Source organism: Cyrtonyx montezumae, unplaced genomic scaffold (genome assembly GCF_038088225.1).
Source record: "Cyrtonyx montezumae isolate F1298 unplaced genomic scaffold, pur_monq_1.0 scaffold_23, whole genome shotgun sequence".
Taxonomy (NCBI): Eukaryota; Metazoa; Chordata; class Aves; order Galliformes; family Odontophoridae; genus Cyrtonyx; species Cyrtonyx montezumae.
This window is the reverse complement of record NW_027071970.1, coordinates 3,739,124-3,753,764: the sequence shown is the minus strand read 5'-3', so window position 1 is coordinate 3,753,764 and position 14,641 is coordinate 3,739,124. Positions and strand designations below refer to the sequence as shown.

Sequence of the window (14,641 nt, the reverse complement as noted above, 5' to 3'; positions counted from 1 at the left end):
TTGCACGACGTGTGGGCAGTTTGCACAATGGCACTCTGTTGGCTTCAATTACAGTAACCACACCCTTGATCTGCCTTTTTTTTTTTTTCTTCTTGATCTAAAAAGAACTATTTTTGGAAAATTTATACAGCTGAAAGTGGTAGTTTAGATAGAAGAGCTGTTTCAGCAAAGCTTCGGGGTAGGCTAAATATCAGGCTGACCTTTGCAGAGTTCACTGAGCTGGAGGAATCTGCATAAAGAACGGCTCTCGTGGCTGTGACAGGGAAGAGCTGTGCCTAGCAGGCCTCGGTCTGACCTCGTCCCCCCCTCCAGTCCTCCACTCTGTTATCTGGGGGGGATGGAGGCAGTTCCTGATGAGGAGAGTCTTCCTGTGCAGGCTGTGCAATGTTGTTTTGTTTCTGCAGCTGAGCCATGACCACTTTGCTTTGTCACGTTTATGTATGTTTTCATATTTATGTTTTCTCCTTGTTCCAGTATTTCTTATTCTCACTCTTCCCTCAAAGCACAGTACTCCTGTTTTGGTTAGTCTGTGCCTGGTACTGGAGCAGTGCTCCAATCTGCTCTCTGTGGCACATCAGTGTCTTCTAGGAATCAACAGACTGGGAACAAGCATGGGTGACACGAGAGCCCCACCTGGACAGAGCTTACCGAATGAATTTTACCTCTTGCTCTCATGAAAACCTCCTGATCCTTCAGCCCGTGCAAGTGCAGCATGGTTACCTGTGGCACCTCTTGCTTTTGCTGGTGGGCTGTCCCAGCAGCCTCGCCATAGGGCACTGCTGTGGGGAGGGAGCCTGGCAGATGGGGTTGTACATACACCTGTGTGCCTGCTCTGAAGGGCTCGTGCTGACAGACACCTTCACGATCATTTCCACGAGTAAAACGGATGCTATTGCATGCTGCATCTTTAGAGTTGACTAGTAAAAACAAATCTGGGAGGACTACAGTAACAAGCTGTTATGAAGCATGCCCTGCTTGTCATGACGTCTTGGCTTTTTTCTTTCTTTGAGAAAGAAAGGAAGGTTCTCAGGCCTTTTTTGATTGTACATCGTACAGCAAAATGAAAAAACAAATAAACAACGTCAAACCAAATCAACCAACCCAACCAGCCCTCCTAGAAAAACAACGAACCTCAGAACAGAACATTTATATTTACAGGAAAGAGATGACAATCGGGTATTGAAGTTCCCATTTAGTCTATAAATACTGAGTGTGGAATAAGAAAGTCTGTATTTTCTGTTACAGCAGTGTCTTCTTGGGTGTTTATTTTGACTACATAATCCTCAAACAAATACATATGTCCGGCACAAGTTATTTGAAGGTGTCATCTTTCCCCATTGACCACAGGTGGCAGGTCTTTCTCCCAGGTATCCTGTTTGGCATGGCTTTGCTAGAGCAGCCAGGAGGTTGGGAGCTGATGTGTTAATGTGCTTTGGGGAGCAGGGATGCTGTCGTGTGCTGCGTGGAAGTAGTGCTCCTTTGGAGGAGGAAGGTACTGTCACACTTTGCACTGTGGCTGGAAGCTGTGCTCTCACTGCTGCCTGGAAGTGAGCGCTGCGAGCTGAAGGCGAAGTCTGGAGACAGTCCAGTTACTGGAGTTCTTAAACACTGTGAAGCATATAATTCTTTATTCTGTTGGCAAACAGTCTGGTGAACCAAAAGGGCAGCTCAGATAATGTTTTTAACAGCCAATGTGTGTTTGCAGGATTCCCTCTCTTGGTGCCTTACTGAGAACACGCTTCAGCTTCGTGTTGGAGCTTCAGTTGGGCGCTGGGCATTCGTTTGGAGGGGGAGATGATGTCCTGAGATCCGTGTCTGATGAACAGCAGGTTTATGCTCCCATTCTAACCTTGCCTGCCTGGGTCCTAGCCAAGTCTATATAGGAAAATATGATTAAACAGGATGTCTCAGATTACCTTTTTTCACTTCAGACTCGCATTTTTTTTCCGATACAGGTTTCAGTACGTTACTCAGGCTTAGCAGACTCTTACCTACATGTGACAGTGAGCTGAAATTAGTTCAGAAAGCACCTATCCCTTTAATGTAAGTGAAGCCATAGCAATTTGCTTGTTTTTCCTATGAATCACACTGAAGAATGGCATAGTGTTGAGATATGTTTACAGCTGCGGGTGCCATGACTTCACACTTAAAATTTTACTTTTAACTGTTACACTCAGATTTAACTTTGGTTTGGCATCAAGCCTAATGGACGCTTTTAAATATGTATACATCTTGCACATATAAGCAGTTGAAAGAAGCTTTTTAGATGTACCCTTGACCTGGAATCCAGGAAAAAAGTAGTATTGGAATTACCTGCGGAGTGAGTCCATCTCCAACACAAATGAATATTTGCACATGGCCAGTAAATGATCTTAGTGCTCTTCTTCAGCATGCCCTACAGCTCTGCTCAGCTGTTGGCTTTGCTGCCTGTGACAAATGGTGCTCCAGTGACAGCTCCCTGGCCTGACACAAACGAGTTACTCTTAGCAATGAACTGTCCTGATAACCGTAGTCTCTCAACTTTCTTTTAAGGAATAAATTAGTTAGTATAATGTTTTACAAATGTCAAGAGACAAGTTGATTGGAAAAAAAACAAACACATTTTCCTTGTGAGCAGCACAGAGAAGAGCTTGTTGGTTCCTGCATGTGACTGATGGCTCCAGAGCCCGTGATGGGGCAGGGGAGATGCCCTGGGAAGGGTTCTCCTATTCCGTGATGTACAGCTAGTATTTCTTGACTTCCTTTTCACATTCTCTCTTATTAGAACGTTCCAATAGCATTTACTAGAACAATAAGCACATAAAATAGCTTTTGAAATATATTAAACCCTGAGAGGGGGGGATGCAGGAGTTCCCTTGATCCCTGATTTTGTTGTGTGACACCAGCTTCACAGCTATTTTTTTCCTGATTCCCCTTGAAAGAATTGACTGCTGAGAACAGGACACCCAGACTGAAAGCTTGCATTCAGCGTGTGCTGGAAATGAGTGGTGAGTAATTGAATGAGAAAGGGGATGTTTCATGGCAGCCCTTTTGGTGCTGGTAGGCACATACGAGGAGTTTCCTTTGGAAGTGAAAAGAACTGGAAAAGTAGGATGTGTGTTTTGGGGGTGGGGATTATTGCCTCTTACCTGGTGAGGATGTAGTGGTCATTTGATAGCAAAAGTGGCATTTTAACTTCAGATGAAGAGTACTGTATTGAATGGATAAATAGTTGTGGTTTTGAATGTGAAGAGTGAAGGTTTTGTGGCCATTTCTCACGGATCCTGTACCAGAGCTGTGTCTGGCGTGAGGGCTTTTTGCGTGGGGAGGAAAGCGTGGGCAAGTTGGGTCCTGTAATTCCATTGATGGGTGCTTCAAACAGCAGGTGAGGGAAATCTCAGCAGATTGATTTCCTTCCCCAAAGAGAGGTTGAAGAGTGAATTAAATATCCTGACATTCCTGTCAGGAGTCTCTAGTATCTGTCAGCTCTGTCCGTAGCATTTTAATGCACCCATACTCTAGCCTATCTCATACATTCACCTTCCTTTTGTTCTTTAGTTTTCCCTAATTCTGAAAGCGTTTTGACATTACAGTTACTGATTAAAAAAAAAAAAGATTGAAAACTGGTGAAATGAATCCTCTGTCTGTGCAAACTTGAGCGATGATGGTTCCTCCCGTGCACTTTTCAGGTGGTTATGCTGTGTAGTGTTGCTCTGCTCTTTGCATTCTGATCCATGTACAGTTTGTGCAGTCCTTTATCTTGCTGCTGTTACACCACTTCTGCATGAGGATGATTCATGGCCAAGGAGTGCATTGCTATGGAGACTTTGGAGCGCAGGCAGCAGGGTCACAAAATGGCAGGGGCTGGGAGGGATCTCAAGAGATCACAGAGTCCAACACCCCGCTAAAGCAGGTACCCTACATCAGGTCAGATTGGTGGCATCCAGGTGGCTCTTGGGTATCTCCATAGGAGGAGACACCACACCTCTCTGGGCAGTCTGTTCCACTCTGTCACCCCGACCGTAAAGGATTTGCAGCAGAATTTTTCACCATTGTCTTGCACGTGGAGCTCAGCAGGATGGTGTGTACTGCCATGCTGTCAGAGGGACTGAATTTATTTGGTTCTACATGTATAGAAAGAAACGTATTTCAGTTGCACAAAGCTTTCCCAATCTCTGAAAGGTTTGGGAGTGCTTGAGCCAATGCAGCTCTTTGATATTTGTGCACAGAAATGTGTCAGATTGGGAATCAGAAGCATCTGAGAAAGGAGGTGTGTTTGCTTCCTGGTTCTGCTGTCTTCTGGTTCACCACTGAACAGAAGGAGTTACAGGTGCTCAGTGCTCAACGTGAGGGGGCCCTGCTGGGTTGGAAGGACCACTGGAAGTCACTTGTCTTTGGTAATGAGGAGCTGAAACGTTAAGAACTAGCTGCATTGGCGTTGACTGGGTGGAAGCACCAAAAACCAACAGAACGAAGTCCAACGCGAGTTACTCATCTGTTCCCAGAAGAAGGGTGAGCGCTGCCTGGAACGGCCGTGCGGGGCCGTGTGTCATGGCGGGGGGCTCGGCCCACGGAGCGCCCCGTGCCTGGGGACGGCTCGCTGCGGATTGTTGTGGGGACAATGCTGTCACTGTACACGGCTGTGAGGCTGACACACGGGGTGTGCTGCAGAACAGTGCTGGCTGTGTCTGTGTGCTGGCATGGGTCAGCGTGCTGTGTGTCGTGAGCCCTTGCCCGTGGAGATGACAGGAATGGGTGCTGGACGGCCAGGTTTACCAAAACAGACGTCAGCCCTGTAGGGGTGCGGGTTCAGCGTGGGGCTTTGGGCTCTAGGGCTGATGGTGGGGAGCTCGTGGAGAGAGGTCAGCCATCAGCACACTGAGTTTTATACTTGGGTCTGACAGTTGGTCCTTCCATCACTGACTTAACAAGAATGTCTGATAGTCTGATCTGAATGGCTTGCTTCTAAGCCAGCTTCCTCACGGGGGTGTTGAGCTACAGGTGAGAAAAGAGCGTACTCAGCTGGGAAAACCAGCAGTGTCCTTGTGTTCTGAGTAGTGCTCTGCCTCCATACAGAGCTCAGAAGTGGGTTGGCAGTTGTTTGGGTATCACGCATGGCACACAGTTCAGCTGCTCTAAAATAAGTCCTTCAGGAGGCAGCAAGCAGTCCTTAGCGTGGCCTTACCCCGGGTTAGTTCTGCGAATGAGAATGAATGGGTTGTTTACGTGCTAAGTACTAAGAATGGCTTCTAAAGTTGGGATTTAAGTAAGGTAACTGCTGCAGACAGGCTTGTCACAGCTCTTTCTGTGCCTGAGCTTTCCCTGCTTGTTCTCAGAACAAATGAGAATGTTATGAGAGTACTTAAAGGAGGAAAATGGTGTTGTTTCACTTCTGTCTGCGCAGTGGAAGCTGGCTCAGTGCGGGCACACGCAGCGTGGTGCTTCGGGGAGTGCCCTGCGTGTGGGTACGTGTTTGGGTTTGGGCCGATGCCGTTGGTTGCAGCCCTGCTGCCATGGCTGGCCGTGGCACCGTGCCCACCGTGTGCTGCAGGGGAGCCCAGCTCTGCGCGTATGGGATCTGTTGGGTGGGTGACCTGGAGGTAATCCATTTCGATTTCAGTTAAAAACACAAATGGGTTTGCAGGGTGCTGTCTGGCCCTTTGCAGTGTGTTCAGAGCCGTGAGGCAGTCTCACTTCTCAGACGTTGATACGGTTTTGTCACCTGCTCGTTCTCTCTAGTCTGGATTCGTGCATGAGAAAGTGTTTGTCTGGTTTTTCCCTTGTATGGAAGCAGCACGCCGCTGCTCTGGTCCCTGCTGTAGCGTGTCAGTGGCATTATGCTATATTAGATCATTGTTTAGAATGGGCTTATGTATATTTGGTTTCTTCAGTGTTACAAAATGGCCTTCAGGTTTTAATACAGCGCTCAGTGGATTATGTGCAGGGCTGATCCATCTGTTGTAGCAGCCTTTCTAACACTTGCCTTGCTTTGAGCAATGGGGATGAAAAGATGGACTTCCAGAGCTGTCAGTGAGCGCTAACTTATGTAGAAAACATCGTTCACCTCAAAAGCATTTGCCAATTTGTGGATGTATTGTTCTATAAACACCAGTTAATTAAGTTTACTGCATAATCCTGGACATGTTTAAATCAAGGTGAAATTCCACTCCTTTATTTTGCTGTTCTTACAACTGGGAGCATGGGGAGCAGCTTCTGTCCTCCGTCCGGACCCAAAGCAGGCACACTGCGAGCGACAGCACGGTTCAGTGTGGCAGAAAACACTGGGGAGTACCCACACTTCGTGCTCTGTCAACACAGAGGTGCACTGTGTCAGGAAATCCATCGAAACAAAGGTGTTTTTTAAGCCCCCTGATGAAACTGCTATAAAAACCGTGTGTGTGGTGTGCAGGATGTAACAGCAGAATAGTTGGGTGTGATTTAAGAAGTGCATATTGCGGCTCTTGTTGTGTGGTTGAGTTGCTGAACTGATTTGTTTCTTTCTTCCTGGGCTGAGTGAGCCTTGGTCTCTGCTGCCACTTTGCAGCTGAAGTGGGACCAGCTAAGGCATAAGGAAACCAGATGGGCATTATTTACCTGCAGGGTTGCATTAGTTGCAACTGGAGTGATTCGGGTGTGTTTGAGGGAAGCAGATCTTGCTGTGCTTACCACCAGGGTTCTGAGTTTTTCTTGGGCTGCTGTGCAAACTGTTAGAAGTGTGTTACAGATTTTGTATTCCTGGATGATGTGAGAGTGTTAGGAATAGCTGCTGTAAGGGTTTGTTACCCCATCCCTGTTTGTGTGATGATAAGAATGAGCAAACGGCACAGGAGAAATGGGCGCTGCGATGACATGCCTGTCTTCTCTTTTCCAATTCCAGGGCGTATTCCCTTGTGGATTCCAGTCAAGTGTCTACTTTCCTGATTTCTATTCTCCTCATAGTCTATGGCAGTTTCAGGTAAGATTGTTCTTTAAGGCTTTATAGAATTATTTTTCAAATAAAATATAACAAGTAACTGAGTTTCATTTGTGCCCCTCATGTTATTGCATGTTTGTCAGACTGATAGCTAATGTAAACAACATTTTGTTCTGAAAAGAAAATGGAGAAGGAAGAAGAGGAAGCAAGCTGAGGTTTCTGAGTAACATAGTTGTATGACAGCTTACAAGCACATATAAGATAACTTGGACATCGGTCCTTAAAGACAATTCTGTAGAATTGTGTTTTGGAGGGCATAAAGGAATTGTTGGCAGATGTATGATGTATTATCAAAAGTGCTATTTAAAATATGACATCTCAGTGTCGATTTGGTTTGTTCATGCTCTGATTGCAACCAGACCTTGTAAAGCAGAGATCCCCGAGTCCCAGTGCTATTGTCATGGCTGTAAGTGTAATAGAGAAGTGGGAAACACTGTCAGGGTTGAATTCTAGCAGAGTGCCTGAGAATGCCTGTCCCTTAAGTTTAACAAGGTCAGAAGACAAGTCAAAAATCTAGTTCACACCGTTCAGGAGACTTGAGTATGTTTCGAGAAACCTTTGTTCTCCCTCTGAACTCGTGTCATAGTTTTGCTTTCCAGTATGACAGCACCTGAGGAGTGCATTCACAGCGTGCTTGGAACAGTGTCACCTGCTCTTTGGTGTCCTATTGCCATTATACACACTCGTTTACTATTTTGCCCCACGATTTGCATTATAAGTTGCACAGTTTCCAAGGAGTGTACACTTCAGAAGAGCCTAGCTTAGCGGATGAGAGGTGATGGATGCAAACCAAATGAGAAAATGCCTGTTCTGGTCGCCTTCTTCTGCATGCTTCCTGAGGACTCCAGCTTACTGCAGACTGAGATAAGATCTGGTGTTTAGAAAATAATTTCCTATGTTTAGCTTTTTTCATAGATATGAGCTGAAATCCAAACAGAGCTGTGGTGTGACTAAAAGAAAACAGTCCTCCTCACATAACCTTGGGCATGGTTTCTGATTCTCAGTCTGAAAAGAAGCAAGTAGAGCTATGGAAATATTGCTGGCAACTGACTTAAACAGTGCAGTAATAGGATCAGAAAGGATTGGGTGGATGAGTCATTAGGATAAAATCCACGTGTGCGGTGGATCTAATCTAATGCAAGAGGTTTCAGGGGAACAGAGCAATGCCTGGTCCACTGTCCTGATTGATACTGGTAGTGTTTGCCCAGACAGAGCAAAAGCAATCTAACAAGTGAGACCAAACCAAGATACTGAGACAAATGTCCAACAGACCCTGGCTAAAGCCAGCACCCATAATACAGTAGAGCTTACAGTGTAGAGCTCCTGCTTCTCCTACTGTGGATAGAAGAGCATTTCCTCCCTTCCTTTTTGCTAGATCAGGAATTATAATTTCAAGCCCTTCTGAACATCTCCATACGTGTTCTGACCCTCCTTCAGCCCCCGTGCTTGATGTGCTTTGTTGTTAGCTGTCAGAAGGGCGGCTGTGATCCTTCAAACAGTTACAAGCTATAAAATGCACCACGCAAGGGCATATATTAGTTATAGCTTTTCAGAGAGACGAGGTTGGCTGGAGATGAGTTGTTCTCTGTGTTTCCTGCCATGCACTTCTTGTAGAGGTGCTTCTCTGTGGCTTACCTGCTGGGTCACTTTGCAGGCAGGTAACAGCTAGATCTTCTTCTATCCTATCACCTACTCAAACATACTTATGTAAAGCCTCATTTAACCCATGATGTGTCTCATCTGGTATCTCCTTTTTAAACTATTCCATGGATGCTTCTCAATCAGAATGAGGCCTGCTTTTATTTAGCAAGTATCTGCAGAGGAAACTGCTCAGGTTTTAAGCAGCTATGTTCTTTTTTTTTTTTTTTAATGCTTCAACATTTAAAGTATATGAGGTGGTTTGCTCCCCACTTCAGAAACAGTGACCGTGGGCCCTCACAAATCACTGCTGTCTTCATGGGCTGATACAGAACCAAAGTGCAGGCTGTGCCTCCTGTGTGTAGATGAGGACTGACCTTCCCATCCCAAAGGATCTCTGGTTTTCCCATGTTAAGCATGTCATGTTTTAGAGTCCTCAATACCATAGAATATATGCTATGGAAGAGTAATGCATATTGGTTTTATTTTCCTGCACTTTCCCTGCTCTGTCTTGCTTATTTAGGTTGCAGATGGGTGAGATAAGGACCTTCTCTTTTCTTGTTCTTAAACGGTGCTAAAAGCCGTGATGGATCCACGTTCCTAACCTTCATTAGTTAACAGCATTTTGTGTGTTTCAGCTGCATATGAAATGTGTAAGTAGGTGTAAGAACCTTAGATTTATCTCTGTGGCAGTGGTTCAAAATATTCAAATAAAATGTGTGACTAATTCTGGTAATAGTGAGTGGGGTAATAAAAATAGCTCGCTGCTGAGAGAAGGGGTGTGCTTGGAGTTGTGAGTACCTGCTGCAGCAGTGCTGGCAGGACAGAGCTGGGGCTGGCCAGGCCTTTCCACTGAAGGCCACCAGGGTGTCCCCACGTGCACACACACGGGTGGGTGCGTGTGAGCACGTGCTGCAGGTGGGCTGCTCCAGCAGAGCTGGGGCACCTCTCTTGCATGGCATGCTTAGGAGCTAGCACTCCATCTAGGCAGTACTTTCTGCTTTTATTGCCCCTCTTATTCCTCCTCCAGATCTTGCATGAGAACTTCTCTTTTAATCTCAGGCATATTGTAAAAGGCATTGTAGCAGTGTTGGAGCGCAGAACGTGTTTTAGCCTCTCTCTCCTTTGAGATTTGAATGAATTCAGCAATCCCAGCTCCGTGTTTGGTTCTGACTGTCATTGTTTCATGTAGAGCAGCTGCAGTTTGGCAGTTCAGCAGCAGCCCCCAGTTCTCACAGTCCCAGAGCTGTTCATACTGAGCAATGCAAGGAGGAACTTGTCAGTTTATCACATCTCCAGCCGACTTCAGATGCACGTTCCGTTTTGTATTTCCTCTTTCGCTTCATAAGAATATTTTCCTGCGGGGTTTCCCTGAAGCCTTGTTGCAATAGAAGTGATCCACAGCTGAAGCTGAACGCGTACGATAGTAACGTGCCAGCAGCTTCCTCACTGCTCTGGCCTGGGTGTCACCCTGCTGAGTGCTGCCCTGTGGGAGCTGAGCTTTGAAGCCTTCTGCAGGAAATCAGAGGCACTGTGAGGACCCACAGGACCAGCATCTGTGGTTCGTTGCCTGGTGGGAGCTGTGCAGGAATGCTGCTCATGGAAACGAAGCAAAAACCATGAATAAAAAGAGCAAGCGTTTCTGTGTCTGCTGCTTCTTTACAGTCTAGTCATTTTTGGCATATCTTGTTTTTTAACGTTCTCAGAGGATGCTTTAGTGACTGCTCCTCCGTTTCTTATTGTATTGGTGATCATTTGTAGCAGGGAAGGGCTAAATCCCAAATTTGGTCTGGGTGCTTCAGAACTTGGCTTGGATCAGCAGCTGCCTTTCTGAGGGAAAGGGGGAGTAATTTCCTCGTTTGTGCTTAATTGAGAGGTGAGGATGTTTGCATGCAGTAATGTCATAATTGCTGGCTGTATTGTGATGAAGTTGCTTGTGAGCAGTACATACAGTAACACCTTTCCAGTTTGCTGTGCTGCTGGCCCTGGAGGTGTGGGGGAGCTCCTGGTACCACTGATAGGGCACTGGTGTGGAGCTGATGCTCCAAGTCCTGTATGTGTCAGGCTTAAGCTTCCTCATGCTTTGTGCAAGTGAGCGTTTTGCTTCCACTTTGTCATGGAATCACTTGTGTAACGGAAGCAGAACCAGAATTAGTTGCTTTCTGTATACACCATGCCTGCCTGTGTACTGCAGCCCCACATGTGCTTGATGGCAGGTTATAGGGCTGCAGCACAAAGCAGCTTACCTGTGGGTAACCTATAGACCAACACAAAATAGCTTTGATACCGTAGGGTGGAACAGAAGATTGTGATGTTCTGTTTTGTTTTTTTTTTACCAGTCTGGCAAATGAATAGTGTGCTTACTTTGCATGGTACGATTGTTTGCAGCTCTGCTTGGGAAAGAAAAGAAGGATCTTAGTGCTTGTTGACCAGAAGGCTTAAGGGAGGAGTACAGTGGCTCAGCATATTTGAATAACTCAATCTGCAGCAGTGTCCTGAGTAACTTGCATGCATGTTAGGAGGAGAAACTGTTGTGGTAATTTTGATGGCTAGGAGTTTTGTATGAGGCAACATAGAAGTTAATGATAGAAATGGTCACTGCCTGAAATGGGCCTGAAATGGAATTCCCTCCTTTCAGAAAGTTAAGCCAAAATTTGTTGGAATGTAATGTAGAAACTGCATGGAAGGATTGTGGCAGAAGTGATAGAATAGTGTGTTGTTTGGGCTTTGTGGTCAGTGTATGGATAAAAATGGGAAGGTGAATCAGTTGGAGCTCAGCCAGCATGCAGAGGAATGGCAGCTGCTGCAGGGAGTCAAGTTGCCAGTGTGTACCTGTTAGTGAGAGCTTCCTCCCCTCATCTGTGCTTCAGAATCTCAGATACATACGTGGTTACCATCTAGGCTTTGCTGAAGCTGTTGCAGTTACCTAAGAGCTGCCTTATATTCAGCAGAGAAACTTATAAGCAAAGTTTGTTGTTAAGTGGCCAGTTCAGACAGTGCAGTGTGGGTCTCAGTACTGGAGGTGTGACTGGGGCCTCACTGAACCACAGGCTTTGTGTGTGTGTGTGTGTGTGTGTGTGTGTGTGATTTCTGCTGTGTATAGTGGCTTGGTTTTTAATAACCAGCTTCTAAAAAGCAAACTGGGACTTTCTCAGGGGGAAAGTACTGTAGCAGTGGGATGGTAATGAGATCACAGCCGATAAACCCAGATGGGAGTTTGAAATTTGCCTGCTAAGTTTGCTTTTCTTTCCTGCAGGTCTCTTAACATGGACTTTGAGAATCAAGACAAAGAGAAGGACAATAGCAGCACGGCTGGGTCTTTTAATGGCAACAGCACCAATAACAGTAAGGGTCAGCTTTTCTCCTTATCTTTCTTCCATCACTTCAGCATGTTGCTCTGCCCTTTTTTGCCCAGCCATGTGTGTCAGCTCGTGCTCTGTAGGTTCACATGACTGATGTACTGGAGCTGTTCTGTGGAAGCATGTGCCATCACCTGCTTCGTGCCCACAGAACTGAACTTAAACCATCAGTGTAATGTTTCCAAACAGCATAGGAACTTCATGCTGTGCAATTTGTTGGGTCCTACTGGGTATGGAAACTGCTTTTATTTTTATATTTGAAATACAGATAAGGAAGGCAGTGTCATTTCTCTTTGTCTGGTGTTGATAGGAGTCTATAGGGATGATTCAACTTTATCAACAGAGAAGCTGAATCATCCCTATAGATGGGATATATGCCTGAGGGCATATAGCTTTCACACGGCTTTGGGTGGCTCGTGTAAAATGGACAGCAAAGCATGTGTACACACAGCCCTTTCAGAGCAGAGATTAACCTGTCAGCTGCAGTGTGGTGGCTGTCCCCTCTGTTACTGGATGAATAGATTCCAGGCAGTTTGGCCATCATAGGTATGATTTTTTCAAGCAAAAATATGTATGTTAACAACTGGAGTGGAATGTGTTGTACACGGTGTGCTGTAAATTCACACCTGGGTGTGATTTACAGTAATGTATGTGGCCATACTGTGAGGACAGGCTCTAGAATGAAGCTTCAGCAATTTGGAAACACAGGACTGGGACGTGTGGGCCCTGTGCACAAACCCCTGGATGGTGGCTTTGTTTCAAACAAGAAATACAGCTTGAAATTAATACAGAATAACAAGGAGTGTGTGTTTCTGTGGCGTTGGGGTTTTTAACCATTGGCAGCACAGTTCCAGCATGGAGATGGTTCAGCAGTGAACTGCTGGGGCTTTGCACATCTGGGGAGTGAGTGCAGGGAGGGGATTAGCCATCAAACTGATCAGAAATGGAATGAAGAACTTTGACATTTAACTCTGCACGCACTAATTCACGTATGCCAGGGCAGTTTGTCACATGTCACTTCTGTTTGCTTCCTTGGGAATTGAAGGGCACATAAATAAATTTCATCTCTCAAGGCAGGAGGAACTAGATGTAAGCTGCAGATTAGGACGCAGGACTTTCTGTCTCGGTGCTGTCATCACTGGGCTGTCTGTGTTGTGCTTCACCCTTTTGTCACTCCTCAGTATCACAGAAGCACCAAACATTTGTGCAGTGTAAGCAGTGTGATGTCCGTGATCATGGTTCTGCTTTTCTTTTATAAAAATTACAACACTCTAATGACAGAAATTGTGTTTTTTTCATATCCATGTGTGTTTTTTGACATCCCTAAATACCTGGCTAACGATGAGTTCTGTAAGCAGCCCGCTACTGTGCAACTCTCCTGGAAAAAATACGCACACTTTTACACACAGTGCAGTGTGTGTGTGTATACTTGTGTGAGTGTTTGTGTATAGGTTTACGCATACGTATGTGATTCATAATTACAAGCTAATGTTAATTTTTAACTTGTTATTCATTCTGTGGCACCAGGAGAAAAAAAACACAAGTCTGCTTTCAACTTTCAGCTCTTGAGTTGCCACAAAGCACAGTCCTGGTTTGGTGCCCACACCTCCTGACAAAGCTGTGTCATTTCAGAGCTGCAGTACAGAGTGAATTTCTACGGCACCAGCACTGACACGGAGCAGTGTTCAGACCCTGAGTGGTGTCTGTAGGTCAGGACAGGCTTCTGGCATGTGTCTGGTAAGGAGCCCACGTTAAGTGTCACCTTTCTTGTGCAGGTATTCAAACCATCGATTCCACCCAGGCGCTGTTCCTGCCCATTGGAGCCTCTGTGTCTCTCCTCGTTATGTTCTTCTTCTTCGATTCAGTTCAAGTTGTCTTCACAATATGCACAGCAGGTGACTGCATTTTCTTCTCTTTGTAATCATTGGAATAGAAGAGGAAGCACTGATGTCATTTCACGTTGTTGGTGAAAATTATAAGGCATGTCATAGTGCGTTTTCCAAAGATGAATTGGCTCCGTGATTGCTTTCACTCTGTAGTGATGAATGCCAAATGTTGTTTGAGGAGTATTTTCCACTTTAAGAGTTGTTAAACTCATTGACCTATACATGGCAGGAGTTCTGAAAGGTGCTGGATGTGTCATTTTAAGTAAATAGTTCTCCTGGTAAAAACAAGATCTTAGCACAATTTTGGGTGAGTTCACAGCATAGGAGGAGGCTCTGGAGACCATTCTCAGACTTCTCTTCCTAGTTCAGTTTTGTTTTTTGCTCTTACACTGATTTTCATAGTTGGAAAGGTTTTTAATTATTGGTGTTCCTCTTGCACTGTTGGCCTTAGGGCACAAATGAGATGATCACAAATAGATTGCAGCCTCTCTGGTGCTGTTTGTTATTATTTACATTTGGCTGTTTAAGTAAATACCAGGACTCTGATTTTTTTGGAAAATGTTGGCCTCTTGATCTTCCTGCAGATTTCCAAGAGAGCAGCTGCTATTCAGGGAAACAAGGTCCTCTGTGCTGCACAAGCTTTAAAGAATTGTCCTCAGTTCACACTCACGAGTCTGGGAAGACTTTTAACCCCCTCAGTACCTCTCATCTTCTCCCACTTCACCCATTTGCAGTGTGTGCTTTTCCCTCCTGATGTCCACCCCTCAGCAGCGCTGATGTTGGTGGGTGAAGGCTCTCCAGATGAG

General features: G+C 45.5%; 1 protein-coding gene across 3 annotated transcripts in view; it reads left to right on the top strand.

Moving 5' to 3' along the window:
- The window catches only part of SPPL3 (signal peptide peptidase like 3), a 53,177-nt gene that overhangs the window by 27,240 nt on the left and 11,296 nt on the right, over positions 1–14,641 (top strand). For 2 of the 3 annotated variants that reach the window (XM_065738849.1, XM_065738850.1), the window contains exons 2-4: positions 6,857–6,934; positions 11,847–11,941; positions 13,725–13,844. In XM_065738849.1, the coding sequence (XP_065594921.1) occupies positions 6,857–6,934; positions 11,847–11,941; positions 13,725–13,844 (293 nt within the window). The remainder of the gene's footprint in view (positions 1–6,856; positions 6,935–11,846; positions 11,942–13,724; positions 13,845–14,641) is intronic. The other variant, XM_065738848.1, reaches the window with a different exon arrangement.